This window comes from Lepidochelys olivacea (genome assembly GCF_965140295.1).
Source record: "Lepidochelys olivacea isolate rLepOli2 genome assembly, chromosome: 2".
Classification (NCBI taxonomy): Eukaryota; Metazoa; Chordata; order Testudines; family Cheloniidae; genus Lepidochelys; species Lepidochelys olivacea.
In genome coordinates this window covers 209479080-209505701 of record NC_140412.1, presented here as the reverse complement: position 1 = coordinate 209505701, position 26622 = coordinate 209479080, and the positions used below count along the sequence as shown (strand labels likewise).

Below are 26622 nucleotides of genomic sequence, written 5' to 3'. Positions count from 1 at the left end.
TGCAGAGAACCAGCCCCTGGTCGGAGCATCCAGCTTACTAACAGCCTGGCCTGCAGCCCCCTTCCTTCCCCCACTGCCTTTGGCTGGGCCTGGGGCACTGGCCAGGAGGAGGCAAGCCCTGCACATGCCAAAGCCCCGCACAGTGCTGGCACGGAGAAGCCTCTCCGCCCCTCAGCTAAGCTCTGGCATGGTCGGGGGCGGGGAGCGATTTCCAGCCTGTTCACACCCTGAACCTGCAGGCTCCACAGCAGCTCCCAAGCCAGGGGCTTAGCACCCTCTTCACCACCCACCTGCCCCGCCCCTCCCCCGGGTCCTGTCTCCATGGAACACAGGGCTGCTCCATCCCCTAGGCAGCCTCCCCTGCTGAGTCACCTCTCTGGCTGGGTTCGCTGAAGCCCCTGCAGCAGTAATGTAGCTCGGGGGGGCGGAGGGGGAAGCAGCCGCTCCCACTGAGCACATTCTCCAAAAGTGGCACCTTAGGCGCCGACTCCAGGGCTGGAGCACCCATGAGGAAAAACTGGTGGGTGCTGAGCACCCACCGGCAGCTCCCCAGTCCCTGCTCTGCCCCCTCACCCAGCTCACCTCCGTCTCCGCTCCACCTCCTCCCCTGACTGCACCGCCGCCTTCTGCTTCTCCCCCTGACTCCCAGTGCTTACGATTCGTGCGGCAAGCCGGGGGTGGGGGAGGAGGGGGAATGAGGCAGGGCCAGGGCAGGGATTTGGGGAGGGGTCCAATAGGGGCAGGGAGGGGGCGGAGTCAGGGCAGGGCAGGGGCACGAGCACCCACCGGCACCAAGGAAAGTTGGCGCCTGTGTGACGCAGGACAAAAAAATGTGCTGACAAAAGAACGCCGACGAAAGAGCACATTCCGATACAGGTACCTCCAAGTAATTTTTGAGCGGTCTCATTTTCTTCTGGACAAGCTTCCATCCCATAATCAAATGTGGTAGAAATGTTGTCTGTATATCTGTAACACTTTACCACTCCAGCATCAGTCTTGTAACACGTGAATCCCTTGCAAGAGCCAAGAGGCCCACAATTTTTTTTTTTAAACATTTTGTCTTTGCCCTTTTGTCAGTGCTTTTTTAAATCGGTTGACATGTACACTCACTCACCCAGGCACCCACACAACTGTGCATACTCCTAAGAATTGTTTCCTGCAGTGTAAAGAAATGCTGAACCCTTTGGATAATTTCAAATAGTTCAGTCTGTTTGATTACTTCTTAGTGTGTGGATTGTTTTCGCTTCTCCTCTAGTTTTGAATGAAGTGGTGCCTTTTCAACTTTGCGACCCAATTTGACGGGCGTCCATTTCATAGAGCTGTGAAATTGACCTGGCTGCTGTGTGGACAGTTTTTTAAATAAATCACATTTTAAAACAATCATATATTGTTCATATTTATTTTATTTGTTTCTGATAAGGGTTGGATAAGTGCACTAAGAAGAAACTATCCGGGTGGGACAGAAAGAAGATGAAGGAAGATGCAAATCGAGTAAAAGAATCATCAAAATATGTGAGGTTGGAGGCCTACTTTTCATTCGACACACCCACGACGTCTTTTGCACCAGAGGTGGAACATTCTGAAGACTTGCTACCTACCTTCAGCCCAGGAGCTGGAGACAGTGCCCTGGCCATTGCGGCTTCACCAGAGGTAAAACCCTCTGAAGACTTGTTAGTACCTACCTTCAACCTAGGAGCTGCTTACAGCATCCGGGCTGCTGCGGCTACACAGGTAGTGGAAGTAGAGTCCTCAGAAGACCTGATTACTTCAGCAGACTATCATGCAGAGGACAAGAATGACACAATAAGACTCCGTGCTATCGTTGACACACACAGGGAATACCCAACAGATCCACACTTGTTTTGTGACACACCTGTAACACCTGATCTAGTACGTGCTCTGCTTGAGTTAGGCCCTTATCAGCCAGGACTTAAAGACAATTTTGACAATTTTCCAAAAGATGAAGCTGGACGTCATTTCAGTGCAACTTGGTACAAACAAAAACAAGTGTTCGTACAATTGACCGGCACTGGCTGGTTTATTCACCAAGAGCAAACACTATGATTTGTTTTGCTTGTTGGCTTTTTGCAAATCGGTCGGATGCTTGAAGTGATCCAAAAACTGGTTGCAAGAATTTTGCTAAAAGGTATGCACAAAACTGAAAATCATGAAAAAAGTGAAAGTCATAAAAAAGCAGAGAAAGAACTTTTCCTTACCAAATTCCATTTGTTCAATGATAGAACAGTCTTGGCTGGTCTTCTAACAGCGGAAAGGAAAGAGATAGAAAAAATAGGATGATTTTATGACGTATTATAGATGCAGTTCTCTTTTTGGGAATTCAGGGATTGGCATTCCGCGGTCATCGCGAGTATCGAGATTTAGGTTCCCCAAGTACAAATGACGGCAATTTTTTGGAACTTATTAAGCTGTTGGCTAAAAATGATACATTACTGGAACAACATTTATTACTGAGTGATCGAAATGCAACATCTCAGTCCTGACACATAAAATGATCTGATACAGTCCTTATCAGCCGAACTTCTATCAAAGATAGTAGCTGAAATCAAAGTACTTTGCCTTAATTGTTGACTCTACTGATCAATTTTCTTTATCCTTATGATATGGAACAGTAAACGGTGATGCAGTGGAACAATTTATACAATTCAGCGAATTACCTGGAGCAAGTGCTGAAGATTTTTTCAACATTCTTCTTTCAGCAATCAAAAACTTGGGGCTATCAATAACTATGTGTTATGGTCAGTCTTACAATGGAGCAAGCACATGTCGGGTGAAATATCAGGTCTCCAAACTAGCATACGGGAAATTGCTCCAAATGCACTCTTTACACACTGCTGTGCGCATACTTTTAATTTAATTCTGATTGATGCATTAAGCTCCAATATTCAAACTCGGTTGTTTTTTGGAACTCTAGAAAGTCTGTATATTTCTTTTTCCTGGCAGTTTACTAAAAGAAGAACAATGCAATCTTATCAAATCTTTTGCATTAACTCTAAAGAAACTTTGTGATACCAAATGGGCGTCTAGAAAGTCAGCAGTAGAGGCAGTCTTGCAAAATTTTCCAGCACTAGTAATTGCCCTGCAAAGAATTGTGGATGGTGAGATAAACCGTACGCCTAAACAGCTCACTGAGGCAAAGGGTATTCTGGCAACAGTCGATACTTACGAATTCTTAGTTGTTCTTATATTCTGGAGTAAAGTGCTAGAGAAGGCTTTCCATTTATCCACATATTTACAGAAAAGTAGTCTAGATCTGGTAACAGCTTCTCATTTGCTTCAGATTTTTTAAAATGATATGCAAAACATTCAAAGTGAATTTGAATCTGAATTCAAGCAGATTGAGAATGAAGCCACTGAGTTGGCTCAAAAATGTGATATTACTACGGAATATAAGCAGCACAGAATATGTAAGAGAGAAAAAGATTCCATGAGGAAATTGCAGAGGATGAAGAAGGAATATCTGATGCCCGGGAGAAATTCAGAATCCTACTTAGTGTCCTTAGATTCTATTATAAATAGCACGAGTAAAAGATTCAAGCAGTTTAAAAATGTGGCTGCCAAATTTAGTGGTTTAGATCCAAAGCATTTTGACAAAGAGGATAATGTGAACAAATTAGAATTTTTGGCAGACATACTCAGATGTGATCGACAGTCAAACCAAAATTGTGGAAGAGTTTCTTTCATTTAAAGACATGTACAAAGAGATAATGAGCACTAGCAGTAGGGTAAAGTCAAGCGTCGACGAGAAACTCACCATCAACAGTGTACTGAAATTCATGATCGCCAATGATGTGTTCCATTTATCCTAACCTTTCGAGATTGTCCCACATTTTTCTGACCTTGCCAATAAGTAGAGCAGTTGGCGGAATGATCCTTTAGCCGACAAACTTATGAAGTCCTACCTGCGCTCTACAATGGGTGAAGATAGATTGTCTGGGTTTGCTTTACTCTCCGTTGAAAGACAATTGGCTACTGAAATAGATTATTATAAAGTAATAGATAACTTTGCTAGAATGAAGCTTAGACGAAAGAGGCTGTTGTAGTTGCTTCATAGATCATATTGTTTTGATCTTATCTTTGAAATATAAAATAAGTAAACAACACGTTTTTATTATGTTTTGATTTTATATACAATATAAATAGATGTCATACTGTAAAACTGTTTTTATATTTTAAATGCAAAACATGTACTTGTAAAACAATATTATTCTTGTGTTTTTATTTTAAGTACAAAATAAATATGTATAATGAATTTAAAAGTATGTAATTAGTAATTTGATATGTTGGATGGTGCCTTTTTTTGTGTGTTCGTTCCCCGATATTAGAACCTGGCTAAGGCACTGCCCTGCAGTGAGGCTCCCTGGGCCCTGGTGCACCATGCATCCTGAGGGCTTAACCCCTTCCTGCCTGCACGGTAACCAGGGGACAGGAGGTGGCTGGATTATGTTGGTGGCCAGCAACCACCTGGAGGTGTTAATTGCCTTTTGACACTATGCAGGCAGGAAGGGACAAGCTGTTTCCAGCCACACCGGAGGAGTGGGAGAGAGATGAGCTCTGCAAAGACACAGGCCAGGTCATCCCTTCCCCCCACCCCCACTTTTCCTCCCCTGCAGTTGGAAGCAGCTCCTATCCCTTCCCTCCTGCACAGTGCCGAAAGGCTGCTGCTGGCCACATTCTGGCAGAAATCAGGCAGGGGGGCATGTGACCATGCATGCCCCCCATGTGTTACCTCAGGAAGACGTGATGCCAGGTACCAGAAGAGGCAGCTCTGTCCGGGGGCCCAGCCAGGCATGGAGGGTCAGGTTGGTCGGTCACTCCCATACTCCTCTCTCACACAGCGGGAGTATGTGTGTGTCAACCCTCCCCATGTAAAAAGGTAAATAAAAAGAAGCCAACTACCCAGTATTTCTTTTTAACAGAGGCTCAGTCAACTTAATGTTAATTTGAATGTTTGTACGATTGTCGTTGAACTCGCTTGAAGGAGTAATTTTACCAGGTGTCCCGTATTCAGCATAGGGAAATATGGTCACCCTAGAGATATGTGGCAATAGGAAAAGGCAGTTTCTATAGTTCCCAAATGGTTAGGGTGAGAGGTGGGTGATCACACAGCCACTAGCAGGTTCTTGTCCTGCATTAATAATCAACACTTGAGCAACGATGAAAGACCTCAGACATGTAGAAGGTCCAGGAATCAAATAACTCCCAGATGAACCCTTGATTTCCTTGGTCTCTCCTTTTCTTTTGGAAGATGCAATTTTCCCTTGATCTGAATCTTATGCCCCTTAAAGAGCACACCACACTGAACAGAACGGAGCTGATGTGGCCTGCAATTTATCCACAACTTGTCTCATCTTGAGAAAAAAAAAAAGAAAAAGAGAAAAAGGATCTATGGTTGTATGCTGCTCGAAGGAACTACTGCAGTTAGACAGGTCTGCTCAGCCAATGATCTTAAAATGAAGTCAAATAAATCAGTCTGGCTGTCTCTCTGTTCTAATCTGTCTGAAATATCAGAGCGGGAACATAAGATTTCTTCACAGTTGCAGGCAGCATTTATAGCATGTTCTCTTGCTGATTCTTACCCCTGCTGGGGACTCAAAACTAAGGTTAAGTTTGGAGAAGCTCAATTACATTAAAAAAAAGTAAATAGCAGCAGCACAGTCCGGGTCCAGACTGGCGGGGATGCAAAAATGCAATGCTGCGGCAGAAAGCGACTTCAGTTAGAACAAAAATTGACTTCCTTGTGGACCAACATCAACACAGAATGAGCAAAACCATTATCTCTGACAGCAGTGACAACAAAGGCCAAGGGCTGAGGCAGGTCAGCAGAAGAAATTTGCACTGCTGCGGTCTGGGTCAGCCATGGAACAGTTCTGAAGGACTTTGGTCTCAAGGTCTGGTAACCTGGCATTAAATTAACTCATCAAATAAAAAACCCCTGATTTTCTACCACACAGCACATCAGAAACTCCTCAAGGCTATATTTTGTTTCTGGAGAAAAGAATGAAGTAACGAGTTTGAGTGGCTCTCAGATCGATGCCTGAATATAGTTGAAGCCAGACTTCCTTCTAGTATAAAATGCAGCCAGATGTACTGCATGTTTTAAAGTGCCAAAAATAGAAAGTGGCTTCGTGGAGGATAAGATTTTGCATCAGCAGCAACTAAAGCATTTGTTATGGTTCATAACTTTGGCAAAAGTTACTGAATTTTCTTTTTAGTACAAGATTTTAATATAGCTCTCAGTGCCTTTCCTTACTGTATCTGCTTATTTCACAAATGTATTGCTTTCCCATCCACACTATTTATTTTGTATGTCAATTTTAAACTTTGAAAAAGATAATGATGTTTTTCCCTCCCTCAAATATATTTAAAATTATGGCCTAATATTATATTGCATTACGGGGGTGGGGATGGGAGGTGTGGAAATGGAAATCATTTCACATCAGCTACTGAGGCTTAAAGGTGAAGGTCAGTCCCATTTCCTGGGAAGGGATTAAATTGTCAGTGTTTTCAGGGTCATGCTGCAAATGTATTCAGGCTGCCAGAAACAGGGCACTAGGATTAGCGATGGAAGGAAGACTGTCCTAAAATGAAAGTTCCGCAACCCCACTCGAACCAATCTCTCAAGCCGTAACGATTTCTGGTCTGCATCACGGGGATCTTTACATAAGTGTCACCAGTGCCATATGCTGCTTTGTGAGAAGGAGCAGTCACATCACATCAGACTAAAATACTCTGATCCCAGGAGGTGCCCTTATTCCATCAGTCGCACAATACCGCAGTCCCAAATAAATTTCCCTTTCTCTGGGGCCCGAGTGCACTTGTGGTAGCACTCCCTGCTTGCTTGAGTTTGAGAAACTGGTAACGCGTACCCCACTGCTCCACAAAACGTCTGCCAAGATCCCTTTCTCCCCTGTGCTTTGTAACAGTTTCTTTTCACTTAATCTGATTAAAGGACTGTCCTGTCCTATGAGATCAGCTGCAGAGACCCTGAGGCAAAGGGGAAAGAGGTGGCCGGCCAACGCTGTCTCGATATAGCAGAAAATAAAGAGGACAGTTCTGACTGAAGCGGATCAGGAAGGGGCATATGGGTGTGCGTGCAGGGAGGAGGGGGAATAAATTCCTCACTGGAATGGAAGAAGGGGAGAATACTAGATGATTAGAAACAATATTCTTCACCTTCCCACAGAGGATCTGAAATTGTAAGCTGTAGTTTTGGGGCTCCTTCTCATAAAAATAGTGGAGTGTACTCTATTTGTCCCTCTGGAGCACTGCTGGACCTTTTCTCTCAGCTAGTGTGGTTTTAGTTCCTATAGTTTCATAAAACTACCCTGGTTAAAAAAAAAAAAGTTGTTTTAGAAAAACAAGCAATGTAAATGCTGTAATTTAAGCAAATTAAATTCTGCAGTGATGGAGAAGAAACCTAAATACCTAGTAAAAATAACCAGTCTCTTTCATTTAAGGATTGGTGTTGTCTCTACGGATGGGGAAGGAGGGAAATGCCTGTCTGATGTCTGGACAGTGGCAGGGATGGGAACGCAGCAATTATTCACCAGTTAGAAGGGTTTGGGGAGAAGAGGGCAATTAATTAACAATGCGATGTGTATTCTGTCAAATCCAATTGACAGTACCAAATAGAAACTCCCCATATAATCCAGCCTCACAAATTTCTGCTCCCCCACAAGTTACCAGAAAAACCCACCACATAACTTTCAGCGTGGCTATCATCAGCATCAGTATCAGGTTAAAGGGTGAATGAGCAGATTTTGTGAAGACTCATAACTCCTTTTCTTTTCTGGGCTCCCTCCCTCTCTTTGGGAGAATCAACTTCAGAACCCATTTAAATTGAGCTACATAGAGATTACTCTCTCCTCACTAGCACTGAAACAGTTAGAGAACAGAATACATTTCTATTTAAACATGAACAGCAAGTCATCTAGCAGCATGCCTCCTCCTTCTTAGTTGATCTACAATGTGTAGAATACTGCACTATTTGGTCCAAAGTGTGTGTCTTTTTCATATGCAACAGAAAGAAAAGAAGTATTTTCTATAACATTGCATTATTTTTTGAATTTCATGAACACTGGACAGTCATACTTAACATATTAACTTTTAAAAGTTACATGTGATCAAGCCATCTTTCTTAGTCAAATTTTATATTTCTTGTATTTCCCACCTACTGGTTATTAGCAGGTAAATATCCAAACGGGAAAGACCGTGTTTGTGTAGAATCAAAACAATATTTAAAATATTCCACAAAACAGATCTTGACTGATTCTACACTAGACTGTACAAATCATTTATGGCACACCAACATCATTGTGGAGTTAAACAATGAGCACCAGTAACGTAGTAGTCAAGACAAGCTCACTTCCGGGAACTCTGACAACTGATGCTGAAAGTCCACCAATTCAATTCAAAATACTACATTTCTGACAGGAATAGACTGTACTGAGAGAAGGCCTCCTGATCTCCTGCTTGTATTGGGCAGTTGGGTAGAGCTTGTACTCTAAGTGTCAAGCCTACTAAGTTATTATATTTGCCCCCCCCAAAAAGGGGAGAAAAATATCTGGCAATAAGTAATTACAAATCCACATTTAAAAAAAAATCCTTCAGAAAAGATTTCACTGCCACCCACACTTGATAACATATGCTCTTCAGCAATACATTTCTAAGAAATAAGCATTCTGCATTTCAACTGTATAATGCAGTATTGGCCCCAGCTTTCAGCATTCCTCCTCCATATCTCAGCCTGATAGCATGCTTTAATGGTCACATGTTCTACCAATTACCAATGTTCTCCTCTACCAAAGAAACCTGCTGAATTCTGTTTCTGACTCGGACATTAACTTTCTCCGAGGTCTTGGGCAAGTCACTCAACTTTCATGCTCCAGCTTCCCATATGTGAAATCGGGATAATATCCATTTAGAGTGTTGTGATGATTGACTACATTTATCAGACTCTTTAGAAGAGGAAAGGTCTAAGTATTAATTAAATCAGGAAGATGGTATATCACTAGGTCTCATACTCTTATGAGGAGGAGATATGAATTGTGGTGCCTCCTGGATACAACTGGCATCCAGCTTTATACCTCCATCTCACCTGACCTGGTTGGTGCGGTTGAGCAATTTAGCCAGTGCCTAACAGACAACATGGCTTGGTTGAAGGCTAGATGGCTAAGACAACCCAGACAAAGGTTTGTAGGGTGAAGGTATGCTCCATGTGCTGGACTTGTAATCTTTTCACACTCAGGGCTAGATTATAGCTTGGATTATATGCCCATATAAGAAACACTCCCTTCCCTAAATCCCTGTGTGAAGGCTACCCAGACCGTGAGTAAGAATACACAGCACCAACTCTCTCGCAACCCCCCCATCCTCATAGAGAAGGTAGGCATGGAGTGGGTGGATAGTGAGTTCTACCCCAATGCTCTGGCCAGCAAAGCTGAGCCATGCCAGTGGGTATTTATTTTGAAGTCTTATTGTGCATGTTCTTACAGAAATTGTGCCTGCAAATGTACGAATGCTTTTACTATGCAATATACTTTTAGTGGGATTTAGCCATGCTCATGTAAATCTTATTAAGTTATAACTGAAATCCTGTGTGCTAATAATGCTTGCTTGACATTATCTCTAAGAACAAACTTCATTTATATCTTGTAATTTTTTAAAGTTAACCTTATAATGAAAAAAAAAAGAATGCTTGAAAGAAAAAAGTATCTTAAAAGCAAATGACAGATTTCAGAGTAGCAGCCGTGTTAGTCTGTATTCGCAAAAAGAAAAGGAGGACTTGTGGTACCTTAGAGACTAACAAATTTATTCGAGCATAAACTTTCGTGAGCTACAGCTCACTTCATCGGATGCATTCAGTGGAAAATACAGTGGGGAGATTTATATACATAGAGAACATGAAACAATGGATGTTACCATACACACTGTAATGAGAGTGATCACTTAAGGTGAGCTATTACCAGCAGGAGAGCGGGGGGATGGGGGGTGGGTGGGAACCTTTTGTAGTGATAATCAAGGTGGGCCACTTCCAGCAGTTGACAAGAACATCTGAGGAACAGTGGGGGGTGGGTAGGGGGGATAAACATGGGGAAATAGTTTTACTTTGTGTAATGACCCATCCACTCCCAGTCTCTATTCAAGGCTAAGTTAATTGTATCCAATTTGCAAATTAATTCCAATTCAGCAGTCTCTCGTTGGAGTCTGTTTTTGAAGTTTTTTTTGTTGAAGTATTGCCACATTTAGGTCCCCCCAACCCCCTGCCCCATGAAAGTAAGTGAGGGTCAGGGAGAGCAAGCGACAGAGGGAGGGAGGATGAAGTGCATGGGGTGGGACCTCGGAGAAGAGGCACAGGTGTTTGGGTTTGTGTATTAGACAGTTGGCCACCCTAGTGCCACTGCAGCAATCTGCACTCATGGGCAGATTTTCAGTATCAATATTGGCAACGTAGGCAGATAAAGAATGTTCCTAACTGAAATACACACACACACACACACACACACAAGCCACTGAAGGCTTGAGTAGGCAGCTATCACTGGGGTGACCTTTTCTACAGGAGATTTAGGGGTTCTAAGCACCAAACCACAGAAGCCAAGCATTCAGCAGCAGACTATAGGTTGGGATGGGCAAACTACGGCCTGGGGGCTGCATCTGGCCCTTCAGATGTTTTATTCCAGCCCTCAAGCTCCTGCTGGGGAGCAGGGTCTGGGGCTTGCTTTGTGTGGCTCCTGGAAGCAGCATGTCCCCCGTCTGGCTCCTATGCAGAGGGGCAACCAGGGGGCTCCACCCCCCGCAGCTCCCATTGGCCAGCAAATGGGGCCAATGGGAGCTGCAGGGGCGGCATCTGCGGAAGGGGCAGTGTGCAGAGCTTCCTGGCCATGCCTCCACGTAGGAGCTGGAGGGACAACATGCTGCTGCTTCCGGGAGCTGCTTGAGGTAAGTGCCACATGGAGCCTGCACCCTGACCCCCTCCTGTGCCCCAATCCCTTGCCCCAGCCCTGATCCCCCTCCCACCCTCCAAACCCCTCGGTCCCACCCTCCTGCACCCCAGAGCCCACACCCCCAGCCGGAGTTCCCTCCCACACCCTGAACTCCTCATTTCTGGCCCCACCCTAGAGCCTGCACCCCCAGTAGGAACCCTCTCTCGCATCCCAACCCCCAATTTCACAAGCATTCATGGCCCACCATACAATTTCCATACCCAGATGTGGCCCTCGGGCCAAAAAGTTTGCCCACCCCTGCTATAGGCACACTGCATCTAGAGAGCAAGAGCATGGCATTAACTGAATTCCCGGTTGCCCTTTCCAATGTTATAGGTATCTGCTACTCAGTAATATCTGTTTATTTCACTGGACTGAAGACAAGATGCTGCCACTGGCAAAAAAAAGAAAAATGGAAAAAGAAAGGAAAAAAGATCAAACAACTGCACAACAGACCCATAAACACATAATTTTGTTCATCAAGGTTACTAGAACGGACCATTTCTCCTAATACTTTGAATTCCCGCCCCCCCCCCCCCAAACAAATAGGAGTGAGTGAAGTTTACTTTACCTGTCGACTTCCCTGTTTGGAGGAGCAGCTGCTGGTACTTCTTGAAGGTGACAACACTTTCTGGGACATACCCAAGCTTTTTTCTTCACTCATGATCCCAGAGACAGTTTGTTTTGTGTCTATTCAGTTAGAACACCATCTGAAGGGAATTAAGCAAGTGTATTGGAAGACATGGGAGAGACATGGGCAAGAGTCATTGTTTACCCATATGCATTCCAATGGCATCCTTGGAGCCCCAAGGAGATTCCTAAGAGAAACAAACCAAAAACACATGAGCAGCAGATATAGTCCACGTTATTTGGAAACATGAGAATTCATAAGAAAGTCTTTGGTTATGTAGTTGGACTGCACTACTATTTGTTATTAGAAATTAACTGAACAACTGCTTTAGGATAATTTTAAAACAAGTAGTTAGAGCCCACTGTCTTGTTGTTTCTCTCTGACATTTGAAAGTTATGATACCATCTGACTGCTTGTAAAGAACACAGTTCAAATGCAGCATCAAGCGTCTCTTTAAAGATTAAATTATCCCAAACCATGAGCAAGTTCATATTGCATTATTTATTTATATATAAATGTAGTGGAGTGACTGCCCCATTCCTATCCTAGATGGGGCTTCAGCAGGCCAGGGAGGCGGTGCAGGTGGGCGGCCAATCAGAGAAGGCCTGCTAGGGAGCCAATTAGAGGCTGAGTTAGAGACAGCCAATCAGAGCCAGACTTAGCCATATATAAAGGCTGCTCAGGAAGGGAGTGGGTAGTCTCTCTTTGGTGGTTAAGGGAGGAGGACTGGCTCCTAGGCTGAAAGGTAGCATCTTGGACAGAGCAGTGCTGGGGAGCTCTGACCAAGGAAAACCTGAGGCTGCCGGCCTAGGCCAGGCAGGGGCATAGGATCGAAGGGAAAGTGGCCCAGGGACAATAGCAGGGCAAGGGGAAAGAAGGAGGGCAGAGAGGCTGCTGCTATGGGTCCCGACCCAAGGACCCTCAGTAGCGTGGGGCCTGGGTCCCCCTCTTCCCCTTGTGCTACACCTGGCTGAAGAGGAGCGTGGCTTGATCCAGGCTGTGGCTGGTCCCTGCGATAAGGGGCTAGACTTCCAGGCTGCAGCCGGCCACTACAACAGGTACAGATTGTGGAGTGCTAGTAACACCAAATTCCTGGGAGGAGGTGGGACCGGAGCAGTGGGCATGGGCGGAGGGCAGTGTTCTGAAGAGGACCCTGCTGAGCAGGGAGCAACAAGTGTCCCCGAAGCAACAGAGCGGATGAAGGGCAAGGTACCATGTGAAAAAGGTGCTCAATGACTGGACAGAGCTAATTCCCGGAGCAACCAGTGGGAGGCGCCAGCGGTGGTGAGTCCTAACCCATCACAAGAAATATAAAAAAATACCTGAACAAGGCTATTACATAAAAACAAGAAATTCAGAAAGTTAGAAAAGAACAGAACCTTTGTGAATGGTGTGGAGAAACTAAATATCCCACAAAAAGGGAAAAACCAGAACACAATTAACTTCCCAGGTTCCTTGAGAATTTTGATACAGTGCACATTTGCAGCTCCAGAAGTTGCTTTCATTTTTAGTGAAGAATTGTGCAAACTTAGCTACTTACAGGTGGGCATGACTAACTGTACCTGGAGTTAGAGATTGGTAACTATATCACTTCTGTGACTGAATGGCAGGAAGATTAATTAATAACTTGTCTAATAACAGTGGTGGTTGCAGTGTGCGTAAAAAAAAAAAAAAAACTTGATGGAAACCCCAAATGACGGACTTGCAGTGTTGGCAATGGTTGCCATGGCAATGGTTTTTCACCCAACAAAGGAGACAGTCATATTTTTCAAAACCTGGGGAAAAAAAGTATTGTGCAAGTTGTGTATCACTTCATACTTGACTGCTCATGGACAAAGCAGCCTAAGAATTTCCATGATAGGAGGAAGGGCTTAGAAAAGTAAGGAAGTTTCTACACAGTGGAGGAAGATTTATTGCTGATGTAAGTGCATGTGACTCCATTGCCTTAAATAAATCACTGCCTTAAATAAATAGTTGTGCCAGCTTACACTCCAGTAGTACATTAGTCTCAGTGTGCACTGAGCAGGGTTTTTTTATTTTGTTTAATTTGGTTTTGTTTGAAATACATTCAGAGGCCAGATGAATTAGAGCAACCCTACTAAATGGAGAGGCCTAAGGCACACATTTTTAAAGAATCCAAGCTTCCTTTTTGAAAAAGCTAGTTTAAAATAAGGTCCAAACGTAACCTAATACAGTGCTGTCTTCCCCAGATCTTCTGTGCTGCTATAAACCAGAATTTAGATATCAGAAGATCTTTTTGAAAATCAAAAACTTATTTTCCTCTAAGGAAACTTAATGGAAGACTTACTATAAAGTTTCTACCAAAATACCCCTTTTTCATCTAAACCACAGTATTTTTCTTACCTAATTCACCTTATATTTAAATGAGATACTTAGCCCTACCATTCTTTAAAGTCAAATTAAAACAAAGTCCTCACAAGACTGGATGGCTCAGGCATCTGATAATAGTCCGGGGGGAGGGGAAGGTTGGTTGTTTTTCATCTCCAATATAACATTTATCCAACAAAATAACTTGAGAATTTTGTTTGCCAGCTAAATGTATTATTTTAAAATAATACCACACAGAAGACTGCTGACTTAATGTGCAAAGGTTAGTGCACTAGGAGTGCTGCAATGACTTCCATTGGTTATTTTTTTTTATTTTCCCCTGCCTTCCCTGTTCCTCCATTCATAAAGTGGATTTCAGTGACAGAAAACTTGCATCTTACTCTGTCTCCACATTTAAATTCATTTAAATGTGGAGACAGAGTAAGATGCAAGTTTTCTGTCACTGAAATCCACTTTATGAATGGAGGAACAGGGAAGGCAGGGGAAAATAAAAAAAAATAACCAATGGAAGTCATTGCAGCACTCCTAGTGCACTAACCTTTGCACATTAAGTCAGCAGTCTTCTGTGTGGTATTATTTTAAAATAATACATTTAGCTGGCAAACAAAATTCTCAAATTATTTTGTTGGATAAATGTTATTGGAGATGAAAAACAACCAACAAACCAGATTTTTGCCCTGAAAGTTAGTGTTAATCTAATTAAAGTGCTTTCATATCTACCTAGTCTATGTGCTGGAAAATAAGTCAATTAGTTTAAACATCTTTTCCACCATATAAAAATTTAAATTGTAAAGTGTCACAGAAAACTATGAAAACATCAGCTTTAATCTGACAGCCTAACATAGTTCCCCAAAGGTAAGAGTCATCTATATAGAAAAGAATTGAATACAAACTGAGAAATATTGGTAGTGTCTTTTTGGAAGAAGATACCTGTATTTCCAAGGGATTACAAGATTCAGTCTTGAAGGAGCAAAGACAAATCGTAGTATGTATATACTGTTAAGTTTCTAGGTTGCCTTTTGAAGAAAATGCTTGTAGAAGCAGTTCTGATGGTTAAAGTACCAGTTTATTAAACTCCACTGGAAACAAAAAAAACCCATAATTAAAAAAATAAACAGGCTGTATTCATCAAAACAGGTTTCAGCTAGAGCCTGACTGGAGCTTACTTAGATTGTAACCTCTGAGACAGAGACTTCTTTAGTTAGGTGTTTGTACAGTATCTAGAGCAAGGAGGTTCTGGTCCATGACTGGGGCTCCTGAGAGCTACTGCAATATAAATTTATTCCCCTTACCTAAACCCTTCCTTGAGTCCTGGGTCAGGCTTTCATAGTACCTAGGCACCACTATTTTAATGAAGAAAGTTAAGTAGGTTATTTACAAACTAGCTTCAAAAAGCATAAACCATTTAAAGACCATTTGGTAGCTGATGGATAATGCTTGTAGTTAATCACCCATGAGAAAAGACAGTACCTATTCTAATCCAAAAGGAAACAGGAGAATTAGAATTTAAGGAACATTGCACTAGAATAAGTCTGAGGCATATTTTTCTTTGATATTTTCCTTAATGTCAAGCTTCTCGTGGAGCTAGACAAGCATTTCTGCTGTTTCCTTAACCCTTGGGTTGATTCAGTCTTTCATATTAGCAAGATGTTACATATATTCGGAAGTCAGTCAATGTGCACTCCCTAAAAATATTTAAATTACCTCCTTCCTGCCCACCCCAGAAATTGAGTATTCGATGTATGGTGTGACAAGGATAATTGTGAATGTACTATACAGGCATTAATTTTTATCCAAGGAGCTATCCAACAGATGTGTGAAATATTGCATATATAGTTTGCACTAATCTGTAAATAAAGAAAAGCTGTCGAGACAAAATTGCAAGTTGTAATGACTGTATCATACATCTAATCAACTCACTCATACTAGCCATATGATCCAATTGATAACGTGTTTTCATTTTCAACTACATTTAAGTAATATGACCAAAGTTACCTCCAGCCAGTCTTAGGCCTTAAGAGTTTAAAATATCCTTTTTAAGACTCTTGGCTAGTGGTAGGCAGTACATTGCACTATAATGTGGAAGGCCACCAGAACACAAGAGAAGCCTCCAGACCATCACTTGACAGCTGATACACAAGATACATACAGCATTCAAGGCTGTTACATAAATAGGGAACCCAGACAGAATTATTCTGAAGCACTCCCTTGCAACCAATTAATGCAGAGGTACCAAAGACAGCTGCAGCAGAAAGTGCATTTCTTACCCTCAGCTAGAGGCAGTGCCTTACTAGCAGCAAGAAACAGAAGATAAGGGAGCATACAGGAGAACAAGGTGTAGTTTTCAGTGAGGAAAGCACATCTGAAAACGATGTAACTCTTTAGGGCATACACCCACCTCATCTACAGTAAGAACGCTCTGAAGCAATCACTTATGATACTTAATTATTAGAACCCAGAGATGGGTTACAAATGTAAAATGTTTACCACTAAGCTTCCAGATTTCAGAAGTGGCTGGCTGCTTTTTTTTGGGGGGTGGGGTGGGGAGTCATCACCTACTGTTTAAAAAGGAGTAGGCCTTGGGAAATAATGGAAGTAGTGTATCTAATGAACAGAACTAAGTTTTAAAGCAGCAATCTCTCCCTCATCCCAGATTTCTAAAAATGAGTTCTCGCCCTGTTTCTACAGGGTTATTTCAATACCCACAGCCTGATGAAAACATACCTAAACTTTGATGTTCAGTGGCATGCCTTCCCGTGGCCACGTAACATGGCAGATGCCAGCAAAATAAATCAGCATCTTAAGCTGGTAGTGTCTGTGAACTGAGACAAAGTCACTTCTGCTGCTAGAACTCTGGAAGCATCAATGTCTCTTTATCAATGGACAATGGAATAGACTGCCTAGGGAGGTTATGGAAGCTCCTTTACTGGAGGCTTACAAAAGCTGGATAGCCATTTGTCTTGGATGGTTTAGACACAACAGATCCTGCATCTTGGCAGCATTAGACTAGATGATCCTTGTGGTCCCTTCTAACCCTATGATTCTATCATTTCATATCAGAACCCACTGGAGAGCCTTAAAAAAAGGGGGTGGGGAATTCTCTGAAATTCCAAGACTACATCCTGACGTGCAATGAGAAAAGGGGGAAAAAAAGCAACAGGGTGTGATTATGACACAGATAGTTCCGGGTTTATTAAAGGTAAGCCAAGAGCAGAGATGCTTCAGCCACTTTAGGGAAGTGCACATACTTACAAAAGGGTGCTGGACCCTACAGTAACTTGCCTAATGAACCCCTCTCAAGCAGTAATATTGGGTATCACTCAGGAGCATTGGTTACTTTTTCCAGCTTGTCTTCTGGAGGCAATAATTTGGAAATAGTGAAGGAACACGAAGGTTTGAGAGGACTGGGCTATCTATCCTAGGAATTAAATACTGTCAAGCAGAATGTATTTTCTTCCAATTCCTACTGGAACTCTGCTACATACCTGTCTAGTGGACATCACAGGAAATTTTTGAAAATGGAGGTTCAATTAAAATAAATTAGGAAAAAAACTGCACTTTTTGCAGATTTTTAATTTTTCCATTCTTTGAGAAGTTCTATCACCACCTAGGGTTTTAAAGCTCACCACCAATGAGCATGGTAACTAGACACAGGTCTTCCTTTGATCTACAGAAGATAATTTAATCCTCCACAACTCAATATGCCATGGCTTCATTCTCTCTTTGCTCTGCTCACAGAGTGAGGGAGTTACTGGAGGATCTCACCACTTCAATCAACTGCACTCGTATGTGAAAAGTTCCACAGCTATTCCCTTAATGCCAGGAAAGTTTAAAAAAAACAAAACACAACCCTCTAAGAACTCTAGTTCATATACAATAACGAGATAAACATGACAAAAAATGGTCTGAAAGAGCTCTTGAACTTGTATCTGAAAATTCTCTCCCCCCTCCCCCATAAATTAGTGGGCCATGGGAAAATTGCAATAATACTGTGTTTACAAAAACATTTGCCCCGGAGAAATGAGCCAGCGTGCAAACAAAAAACAAACACTCTTTGCAAAGGCCCCAATCACACAAAGCACATGCTTAAATTTAAGCATGAGAGTAGTCCCATTAAACTCAATGCAACTGTACTCCAAGGGACTTCTCATATGCTTAACGTTAAGCATATGCTTAGGCTTTTGTGGGATTGAGGTCTCATGTTTTTGGTATAGTTATGCATGGACGGAAGTTGCCCAGAAGCATACTTCAGAATAAATATAGGATTCTCCATTCAACAGCACTCAGACAACAACAAATGGCGACAGGAAAACATTTTCCCCTCCTCCTATCTAATTATGGTCCTTCCTTCCAGCCACCACACGCACACACACTATCAATTTTCCCACTCATCAGTTTTATTTTAGTGTGCTTACATCCCTCAAATTCTGTTTCATAAACTGAAATAACATAATTATACCCATTACATAGCTTTTGACTGATTCTTTGTCATTGTAACCATGAAGAACCCTCTTGCTGGATTGTAGGATTACTAGATTCTGTACTATTAAATTAATGTGCTATGAATATAGTAATTTATTAGATAAAGGAACTAAGTGCCCTGGTCACCATCTCATCTTTATTTTGTAAGAACACTGGAAAATCTGCAAAACAAAACAGCCACAAAATATAGAACTGCATATATACATGTTCAATTTACAAATATTGCCTGATGGAGCAAATATGATCTTAAACATAGAGTTGGACATTAAAGGGAAGGGAAAGGTCACAATGGCTGTTTTTATGCAGTAGAACACAGAACCTGTTCCAGCTAGATTATAAACACGTTCCTGCACACCAAATTGCCTAATGACAAGCAGAATGTAAAACAAAGGGAAAATGGTTTCATGGTCTCAAAAAATCTTCTAAACAGCTGTTGCGACCTCACGTAGGATTGAAACTCACTTTTCTAAAATAGGCAAGGAGATGGATGGCAATTCCATTTTATTGATCCAACAGATCTTTCACTCTTTTCTTCATGGTTTGTGACAAGATTACCCACTGATACAGTTACAGTAATGTACAAGTCTGTGAAGTCTTGGTTATAAAGTTTCTAGTTTAAGCAAAGGTTATATTAAGTGATACTGTACTGTTTTTAAAAAATAAACTGTTCAAAAGTATGTAAGTGACTTGGGAGCCTAAAGTTACTTTTGAAAATGAGAATTAGCTGCCTTTGAAAATTTTACTCAATTTTGTCTGTTAGTGAAGGACCTGCCTTTCCTGAATTTGGGAAAATGTTAGTGTAATTTAAAGAGATTCACTTAAAAGAAAAAGGACCCTTCGCTTCCACTGCCCTTTCCAGGATGCCTTGGAGTCCCACTAAGGGGATGCACTATTTGAAAAGATGGGCATTATTAGAATTTAAATTTAAGTCTGATACTCCTTTTTATATGGAAGGTAGTAAATTCCATGATTTTGAGAAGCTAAATTTTTTTTACCTAGGTCAATTTAATATCTATGATGTCTGTAAATTGTAAATAGGAAATTGGCCAACAAGGAAGGATTTGAGTTAATAATGAATTTAGCACTATTGCAGACAGACCAGAATATGAAAGATGTACGTGAGCTTTAATGGACTTGCCTTATTCCCAAAGAGTCAATCCTTCCAACTACAGTATAGCACTCAAATGCAAACCATGGTGCCACTCCAGGAAGAGGAGCCAGTGGTACAAATCCTTATTCCTATGGAAACTTTTATGGGTTTCCATGAGGGCCTACGGTCTGCACTGGTGGCTCGCTTTGCAGAATCAAGATCTGTATAGGTTATTGCAGGCTACTGGATAACTGCCTTTTCTTTAAGTAATTGAAGAAGCTGCAGATGCATTCCTCATTTCCTGGTATTTCTAGAAGTTAAGATTGAAGTGGCTCTAAAATGAGTTACCAGCACTGTGTTTAAAACAGAATTCACAATGCACCTCAACTGAGTCGGGCGTGTCAGTACTATAATTTAACAATCTGTCTTATTACTGCTAGGGAGAGCTCTATCACTTCAATTCTAGCTCCAGTCACCGCTGAATGGAAATACTGAGAAGACTAGCAACAGAGTTGTCATGGACACTTTATAATTCATTCACCGTTTACTATTTTTCTCGCTGCTTAGCATTTCCATGGCGGTTTTAAAATTATGGTTCTATTATAACTCCGTTATCTGGGGTTTATTTTTAGATTATACAGAAGAGCAAATGCAACCTTTCTCCATAATTTGTTCAATTCCTGTTTTAAACTTGCTCCTGAACACCGCCAAAAAAATGGAAGTCCCACCATTTTCTTTTTCTTCCTCCCTCCCTTCTATTTTTCCAAGTGTGTGTGGGGGGAAATAAGCAAGATGGCTTTCTAGATAATCAATATGGTTGCCACAAAGATAGTTACACCTATGGTTTTAGACTTTTCCGAAGCTTTAATCCTGACCAATTTAAAGATTTTCCTTTATTTGTACTAATCCATCTGACTAAATTCATTAAAATGTGCTTTGGCAAAAAGACCTATTGAGTAGAAGCAAAGAGCTAAAAGCACAAAAATAATTCCACACATGACAAGACTAGGGTGTAAAGTTGAGGAAACATCAACATTGAAAGTAAATTTCTAAGCCGGTGCTGATTGTGTCCATTCTAGGAAGAACTTTTTTTTTTATTAGAGACAATGTTCTGAAACATTCATGTTCGGTGATTGTTTTCTATGCTTGGTCTTTAGCTGAAGAGATATTTATGTAATTAAAAACAAAAAACCCAAAACCAAAGAGAGAGAGAGAGAGACAGAGCGCGTGCATGCAATTTTTGTTTTGTTAAATCTCTCTGGCATTATATATATATATATGGAAGTGCGTGTAGAAGGAAAGAGGGGGAAATGTTTAAACAGAGACCCAAGTTTTTCAGACAAACATGAAGTTTGAAACCTGTTGCATACACAGTTTCCACGGAAGGTTATTGCCTTTGCTTGATTTAAGGGGGGGGGGGGGAAATAAGGTTCCTCTCCAGCAAACACTTAAGTTTATGCATAACTCGAGCACTGACTTTGTCAGGAATAGATATTATACACATGCAATGCAGACAATTTAACAGTGCCGTTGGAACCTTAGCTTTGCATTTCTTGAGATTGTTATTTTAAACAATATGATATTAACATTAAAATATAATGTATATTCAATTCAAAAAATCCTTAATTGTGAAAAGGAAAAATGAAACTTCATTTGCAGCAAAACAAAGATACGGAAGAGTAAAGGTAAAGAGAAAATTACTTTGAATAGTAACATAAGTAAACAGAACTCAAAACACCAGTGTTAAAGCCACTCGGCTCCCTAAGCTCTCCTTTAAGAAACTTAAGTGTCTTTGAAAAGACAAGTTCAGTTTCTGCTTAACAACATCTTATTGTACTGTGTTGGGAAGATATCACAAAATATGTCAAAATGGCTGAGCTTTTATTTTTATCATCCCAAAATGACAAGCATTGCTGCAGGAAGCTTGTTTAAATATAAATGTTGAGAGATGAGCAATAGCTGAAAAGATTACATTAGAAGACGTTACATGAATCAGCATTTGTAGTTTCAGTAGATCTTCCCACCTCCGCTCAAACTGAAGAAAGCAAGTCATATGCTTGTCGCTGCAGCAAAGGAAAGAGTGGGGAGTCCCACTGAATTCAGATTTCCGATTACCAACTCCCTCACTACTACTTGCCACCACCCACTAAGATCAGCAAAACTGGAAGGAGTTTGAGCAGATTTCACTTCCTTCATTTGCAAGATAAGGGTTGCTCTGAAAAGAAGCTTTATTGTTGTGAATGAGGGAAAAGAATCCCTGGTTCATCTCTCTAGGCTTTCCTTAAAGATGAGGAAAAAGGTTCACTTTGACAGATTTCTGTAGCTGACATACACCAAACAAGTTTTGCTGTTAGCAGCTTGCGGCTGTTGAAAGGGCACAGTATGCATAGCAAAGAACGCTCAATGTATCTGTGTACTTCAATGTGAAGGAGGAGAGGGTCTTAAATTAGACTAGAATTACAGCCCAAGCAGTTCTGCTGATAACTAAAGGCCATGTACGTCCAGAACTTTGTCAGAATGACATTTTGTGCTTTAAAGCTGGCCCTAATCTGGAGAATTAACAGACAGGCTGCTGTTGCTACTACTAAATTGGTCAGCGATTTAGAGCCTGAGAAGGGAGGGTTTACAATACCAACTGCTGAGGGTGGAGAGATTAAGTAATGAGACAACTCCTGCCAAATCATTCAGTGGCCAGGAGGCTGGACCATAAAATTGATGAAAAGCACAAGCAACAGGCCTCCTGCATCATTCCGGCTCAGCATTTCTCAAAGGCGGCCACTGTGACCGCATGCAGCCAGCAGCAGAGTTTACTGCGGCCATGACAGACTTCAAAGGATGGCGGAGATTAGGGAGAGGGGAGGCAAAGCTGCGGCCCCGCCCTGAATCACTCAGGTGTTGCTCTTGGATACACTGCCTTGGTGTTTGCACTGGTGCAGCCAGCAAGGATCTGCACCCTGCACCACACAGTCTCCTAGGTGGCTCTGGACAGCGCCTCTGGAGACACATGGGGCCAGTGTGTGTGGCACAGCAGAGGCAGCTGCAGCTTGGCTGGGGCACAGGGCACCTGGAACTCTGCAGGCAGCCAGTGAGCTCCTAACCCAGCTTTCCTGGGGCGGGGCGGCTCGGGCTGGTGGGGGCCCCACTTCTCAGGGTCAGAGTGCCCACCAGCAAGAGTTGATGGCTGCATTCTGAGGCCACCCAAATTTTGTTGTAAGAACCTCTGCTCTAGTTCCATCTGTGACTTCTGGAAGAAGACAGTTAAGATATAGGACATTTCATCATGTTAACAGGTTATCATTGCTTTCAGCAGTTTACAAAAGCTAATAATAAAAAAAAGACAGACTGCGGCAGGACACAATTCGGTACCTTTGATTTGGATCCATCTTAGTAAACTGAGTTCTGTCAATAATATGTAAGGGACTGTTGCCCCCTTACTAACATTCAGTGGGGGTGTTTTAGTTGCTAGCTCCCAGTACTCAAAGGGGAAGGGTCGATGGGGAATCAGGACCCTGAGACTGCCAGTCCCCAGGAACAATGGAGAGAGGCTAATGCTCCAGGTCAGCCTGAATGACAGGGTGGGCAGGCTAATCAGGGAGTCAGGAGGCCAGGGAGGTCCCGTCCTCCGTGTGAGCTGGAATTGCCTGGGTCAGACAGAGTGGGGCCGAGCTAAGGAGAAAGCAGGGGCCCATGCTGAGCTGGGAAGCAGAACTGTGCCAGATCCAGAGAAACCAGAAAAGCAGCCCAGAGAGAGCAGACCCTGTCCTGGGAGCAGAGCTGCAGCAACCAGAGCCAGAGGGGCCAGAAAAGCAGCCCAGGGAGCTGGAGGCAGAGCAGCTGAGATGCCTCAGCCAGGAGGCTCTGCAGGCCAGACTCGAAGAGGGATTGGTAACCCCGACAGGGCGGGGGCAACACTGGGAAGAAGGGCCCTGCCACCTAGAGCCTGTGGCCGCCACCTAGAGCCTGTGGCCGCCACCTAGAGCCTGTGGCCGCCACCTAGAGCCTGTGGCCGCCACCAGAGCAAGTGTCCAACCCGCAGCATCCCTGCGGCACAGCCAGGGCCTGAGAAGAAGGCCGGGGACTTACAAGGAACAGACTGAACTGCCCTGACATTCCAGAGACACTGTTTGTGATGTTCCCTGCCACAGAGTGGGTTGATGTGTTTCCTCTAACCTTTCCCATTTCCCCTTTTTCTTTTGAAAATTAATTGTGGATTAAATAACTTGCATTTGCTTCAAATTGCATGTAATAATCAGTGGGTCAGAAGTGCCCAGTGCAGAGAGAGTATCCTGGAGTGGGGACACCCTAGCCCCTGTCCTAGGTGACCACAACAGGGTTGGGGGTCGAGTGCCCCCAGGAATCCTGGGCCCAGCCTTGTTGGAGTTACGAGGACTCTGCCAGACAGGAGAGTGGAAGGGGAGTCCTCAAGGGCAGGGAGGCCACTGGGTAAAGGAAGTAGGAGTGAAGACTCAGATCCTTTTGCCAGCCCACTTCACCGGGGTAGTGCAGAAGCCAGGAAAGTTCCCCCCAATAGTGGGACCATTCCCCCCGCTTACATAATAGTAACCTGAACGATTCAGGAGCAGGGAAAAATAGTTGTATTCTGCCAAATACCTAGACTGAGAGATTCTGGTATTTCACACTGAACTTTTATCTTTGTAGAATTAGGTTTTAGCTTGGGTGGGTTTTTTTTGGGGGGGGGTGGTTCAAAGGCATGAATGGGAGGGAGTTGAGTGCCCAACTCCTGGTGACTTTCCATGAGAGCTGGGCACCTGTCTGCCTTCTGTACGTTTTGAGAATCTCCCCTTAATTCTAGCTCAGTTTTCAGTTTGTGTTTAAAACACTCTTCTGACCCAAGAACTGCATTCTCTATCCCACTTTGGATTTTTAATATGCTGTAAATGATACCATGTTCGTAGGCACCCAAATTCCCATCCATCTCTGAATTTCTTTCTTGCTTCCAAACACTAGAAATAAAGTTGCATTTATTCTTCGTGGTGTTTAACAAGCTGATTTTTAGAGAGCCTAAGTCAGGTCTTGCACTTCAGTTACCCTGAAGGGCCGTGTACTGGAATTGCATAAACAGCGTCCAGTAAGTGCTGTAACTTACTGCCTATGCCTCATTCCACAAATTGGTCCGTCTTCCTGTTTGCCTGGGGACTCCACACGTGGTTTTAATAGTCTCTCAACTGTTACGGCCAATCTGTCTACTATCAGCCTCATTTTTCCTCCCTGCCAAATACCTAATTTTTGAAATTCTTTTCTACAGGTAGCCCAGAACACTGGATACAGAAGCGTTTCAGGTGGGTGTCACAGCTAGCTACATTCCCCACATGGGAGAGGTCATACCGCTTTCCCCATGCTTCCCAGGCAAATCTAAGAAGCTAGCAGCACTTGCACAAACGAGCACACGAGAATTGTCATTAGTTGGATGCCACACAACGTGCATAGGAAAGTAAATCAAGCACAGTAATCCAGTTACTGTTCATTTAAAAACCAAGCATTCCTCCTTCTCTCTCTCCGTAAATGAAACTGAATACACACAGATTGGCTATGTCTACACCAGGAGAGCGATAACATTTGTTAGTATGTTTAGATTTTGGACATTGCAAAATCAATTCTAGAAATGCTATGGGCCTGGTTTTCCTTCCTTCAACACTGATCTAAGTAAGGAGTTACCCTGATGTAAATGAAAAAGGACAATCAGGCCTCACGTCCTTATGCAAGAACATAGGTTTCTCCCCTAGATAGTGAGTTAAATATTAAGGTCTCGAAGTTGTCTACCATACAGTTCAAATACAATGAACAAATGACATTGTATCTGAGCTTTTGTAGAGCTATCTTGCACAGGCTAGTGTTGGATCATATTAAAAAAGTTCTGTATTAAAATCACAAATGAGTTTGATTCCCCATAGTTTAAATTCCAGGGTATTACTAATTAAGAGGTCTCTTGGTTTTTGGTACTGTTTCTCTCCCTCTGTGTGAAACTTGCAAGCTGCTAATTGCATTAGTACATTCTAAGACAGAGTCTGTTCTCAAAGCAATTCACACAGAGAGAGACTCAAAGCAGTACTCTAACAGAAACAGCACCCAGAGACTCCCCGCCCTTTTGTTGTATTAACAATTGTGATTAAAAGAGAGATAGAGGATATATGTGGATGGATGCTTGGTGTGGATAATAACTGAATGATCAGGGAGGTGGCTGAAGAAGGTGTCAAGTGGAAATAACCCGAGGACCCCCGGAGTGCAGACTGGAATCCACCCAACAGCCTCAAGAATGGGAGAACCAAAGAACAAGATAACACCTGGCAGCACGGAGCCATCAGGAATGTGCCATCTGCTGATTGATTCAGTAACACATGATGAAGCAATTCCCACAGACTGGCATAGGAAGAAATTCCTATAAAAATGGACTCTAGAAAGTGAGAACTTTGGGGTCTGATTCTGCAAACCAACTTCCAGGAGCATCAGATGAGCATCTGACAAGGCCCTGCTCCCTCCTCATGTCCAGGCCACCTGGCCAGTGGCTTGGCATGAGCAACTCTAAGGCTGGTAACTATAATAACAACCTTGTAGAATCTGTGTGTGTGTGTGTGTGTGAATAAATAAATGAGATTGAATGGAATGTTACAGCTATAACTGACTGCTTACTATGATTCTTTCTGTATTCACAATAAATGTGGTATTTTGCCTTTTCCTCTTTAATAAGATCCTGCTGGTTGTTATTTTATTGGTATAACACTAGGTCTTACTCACATATTTCAGAGACAAAATCAACATCCTGTATCTCAAAATTTCAAGGGTGTACTTCAATAATCAGTTACAAGGTCAGAAGGAATGAAGCAGGGGGAAGGTCTGGTTCAAAGAATGAATAATGAAACATGGGGAGGTTTCTAAAAAGAAGGCCTCTGATCAACAGGGGTAACTGCAGATTATTTTAAATAAAACAAAAAATCATCTTAAAATGAGCCAATATGGTCCTGCCCATCCCACATAGCAGTGTTATCTCAAAAATTAGGGCCTCTGAACCCAGGTGCAAAGGAAAAATTGTTGCTCGAGGAGGAGGAGGA

At 42.6% G+C, this 26622-nt stretch overlaps 1 protein-coding gene across 9 annotated transcripts in view; it reads right to left on the bottom strand.

Moving 5' to 3' along the window:
• Window positions 1-26622, bottom strand: part of OSBPL3 (oxysterol binding protein like 3) — a 136294-nt gene that overhangs the window by 74166 nt on the left and 35506 nt on the right. For 3 of the 9 annotated variants that reach the window (XM_084620605.1, XM_084620612.1, XM_084620606.1), the window contains exons 2-3: window positions 14914-15062; window positions 11575-11821 (exon numbers count right to left, since the gene is read on the bottom strand). The exons of 1 other annotated variant lie outside the window; for it this stretch is intronic. In XM_084620605.1, coding sequence (XP_084476731.1) covers window positions 11575-11667 — 93 coding nt within the window. In that variant the 5' untranslated portion in view covers window positions 11668-11821; window positions 14914-15062. The remainder of the gene's footprint in view (window positions 1-11574; window positions 11822-14913; window positions 15063-26622) is intronic. 5 more of the 9 variants (XM_084620607.1, XM_084620608.1, XM_084620609.1 and 2 more) reach the window with 3 other exon arrangements.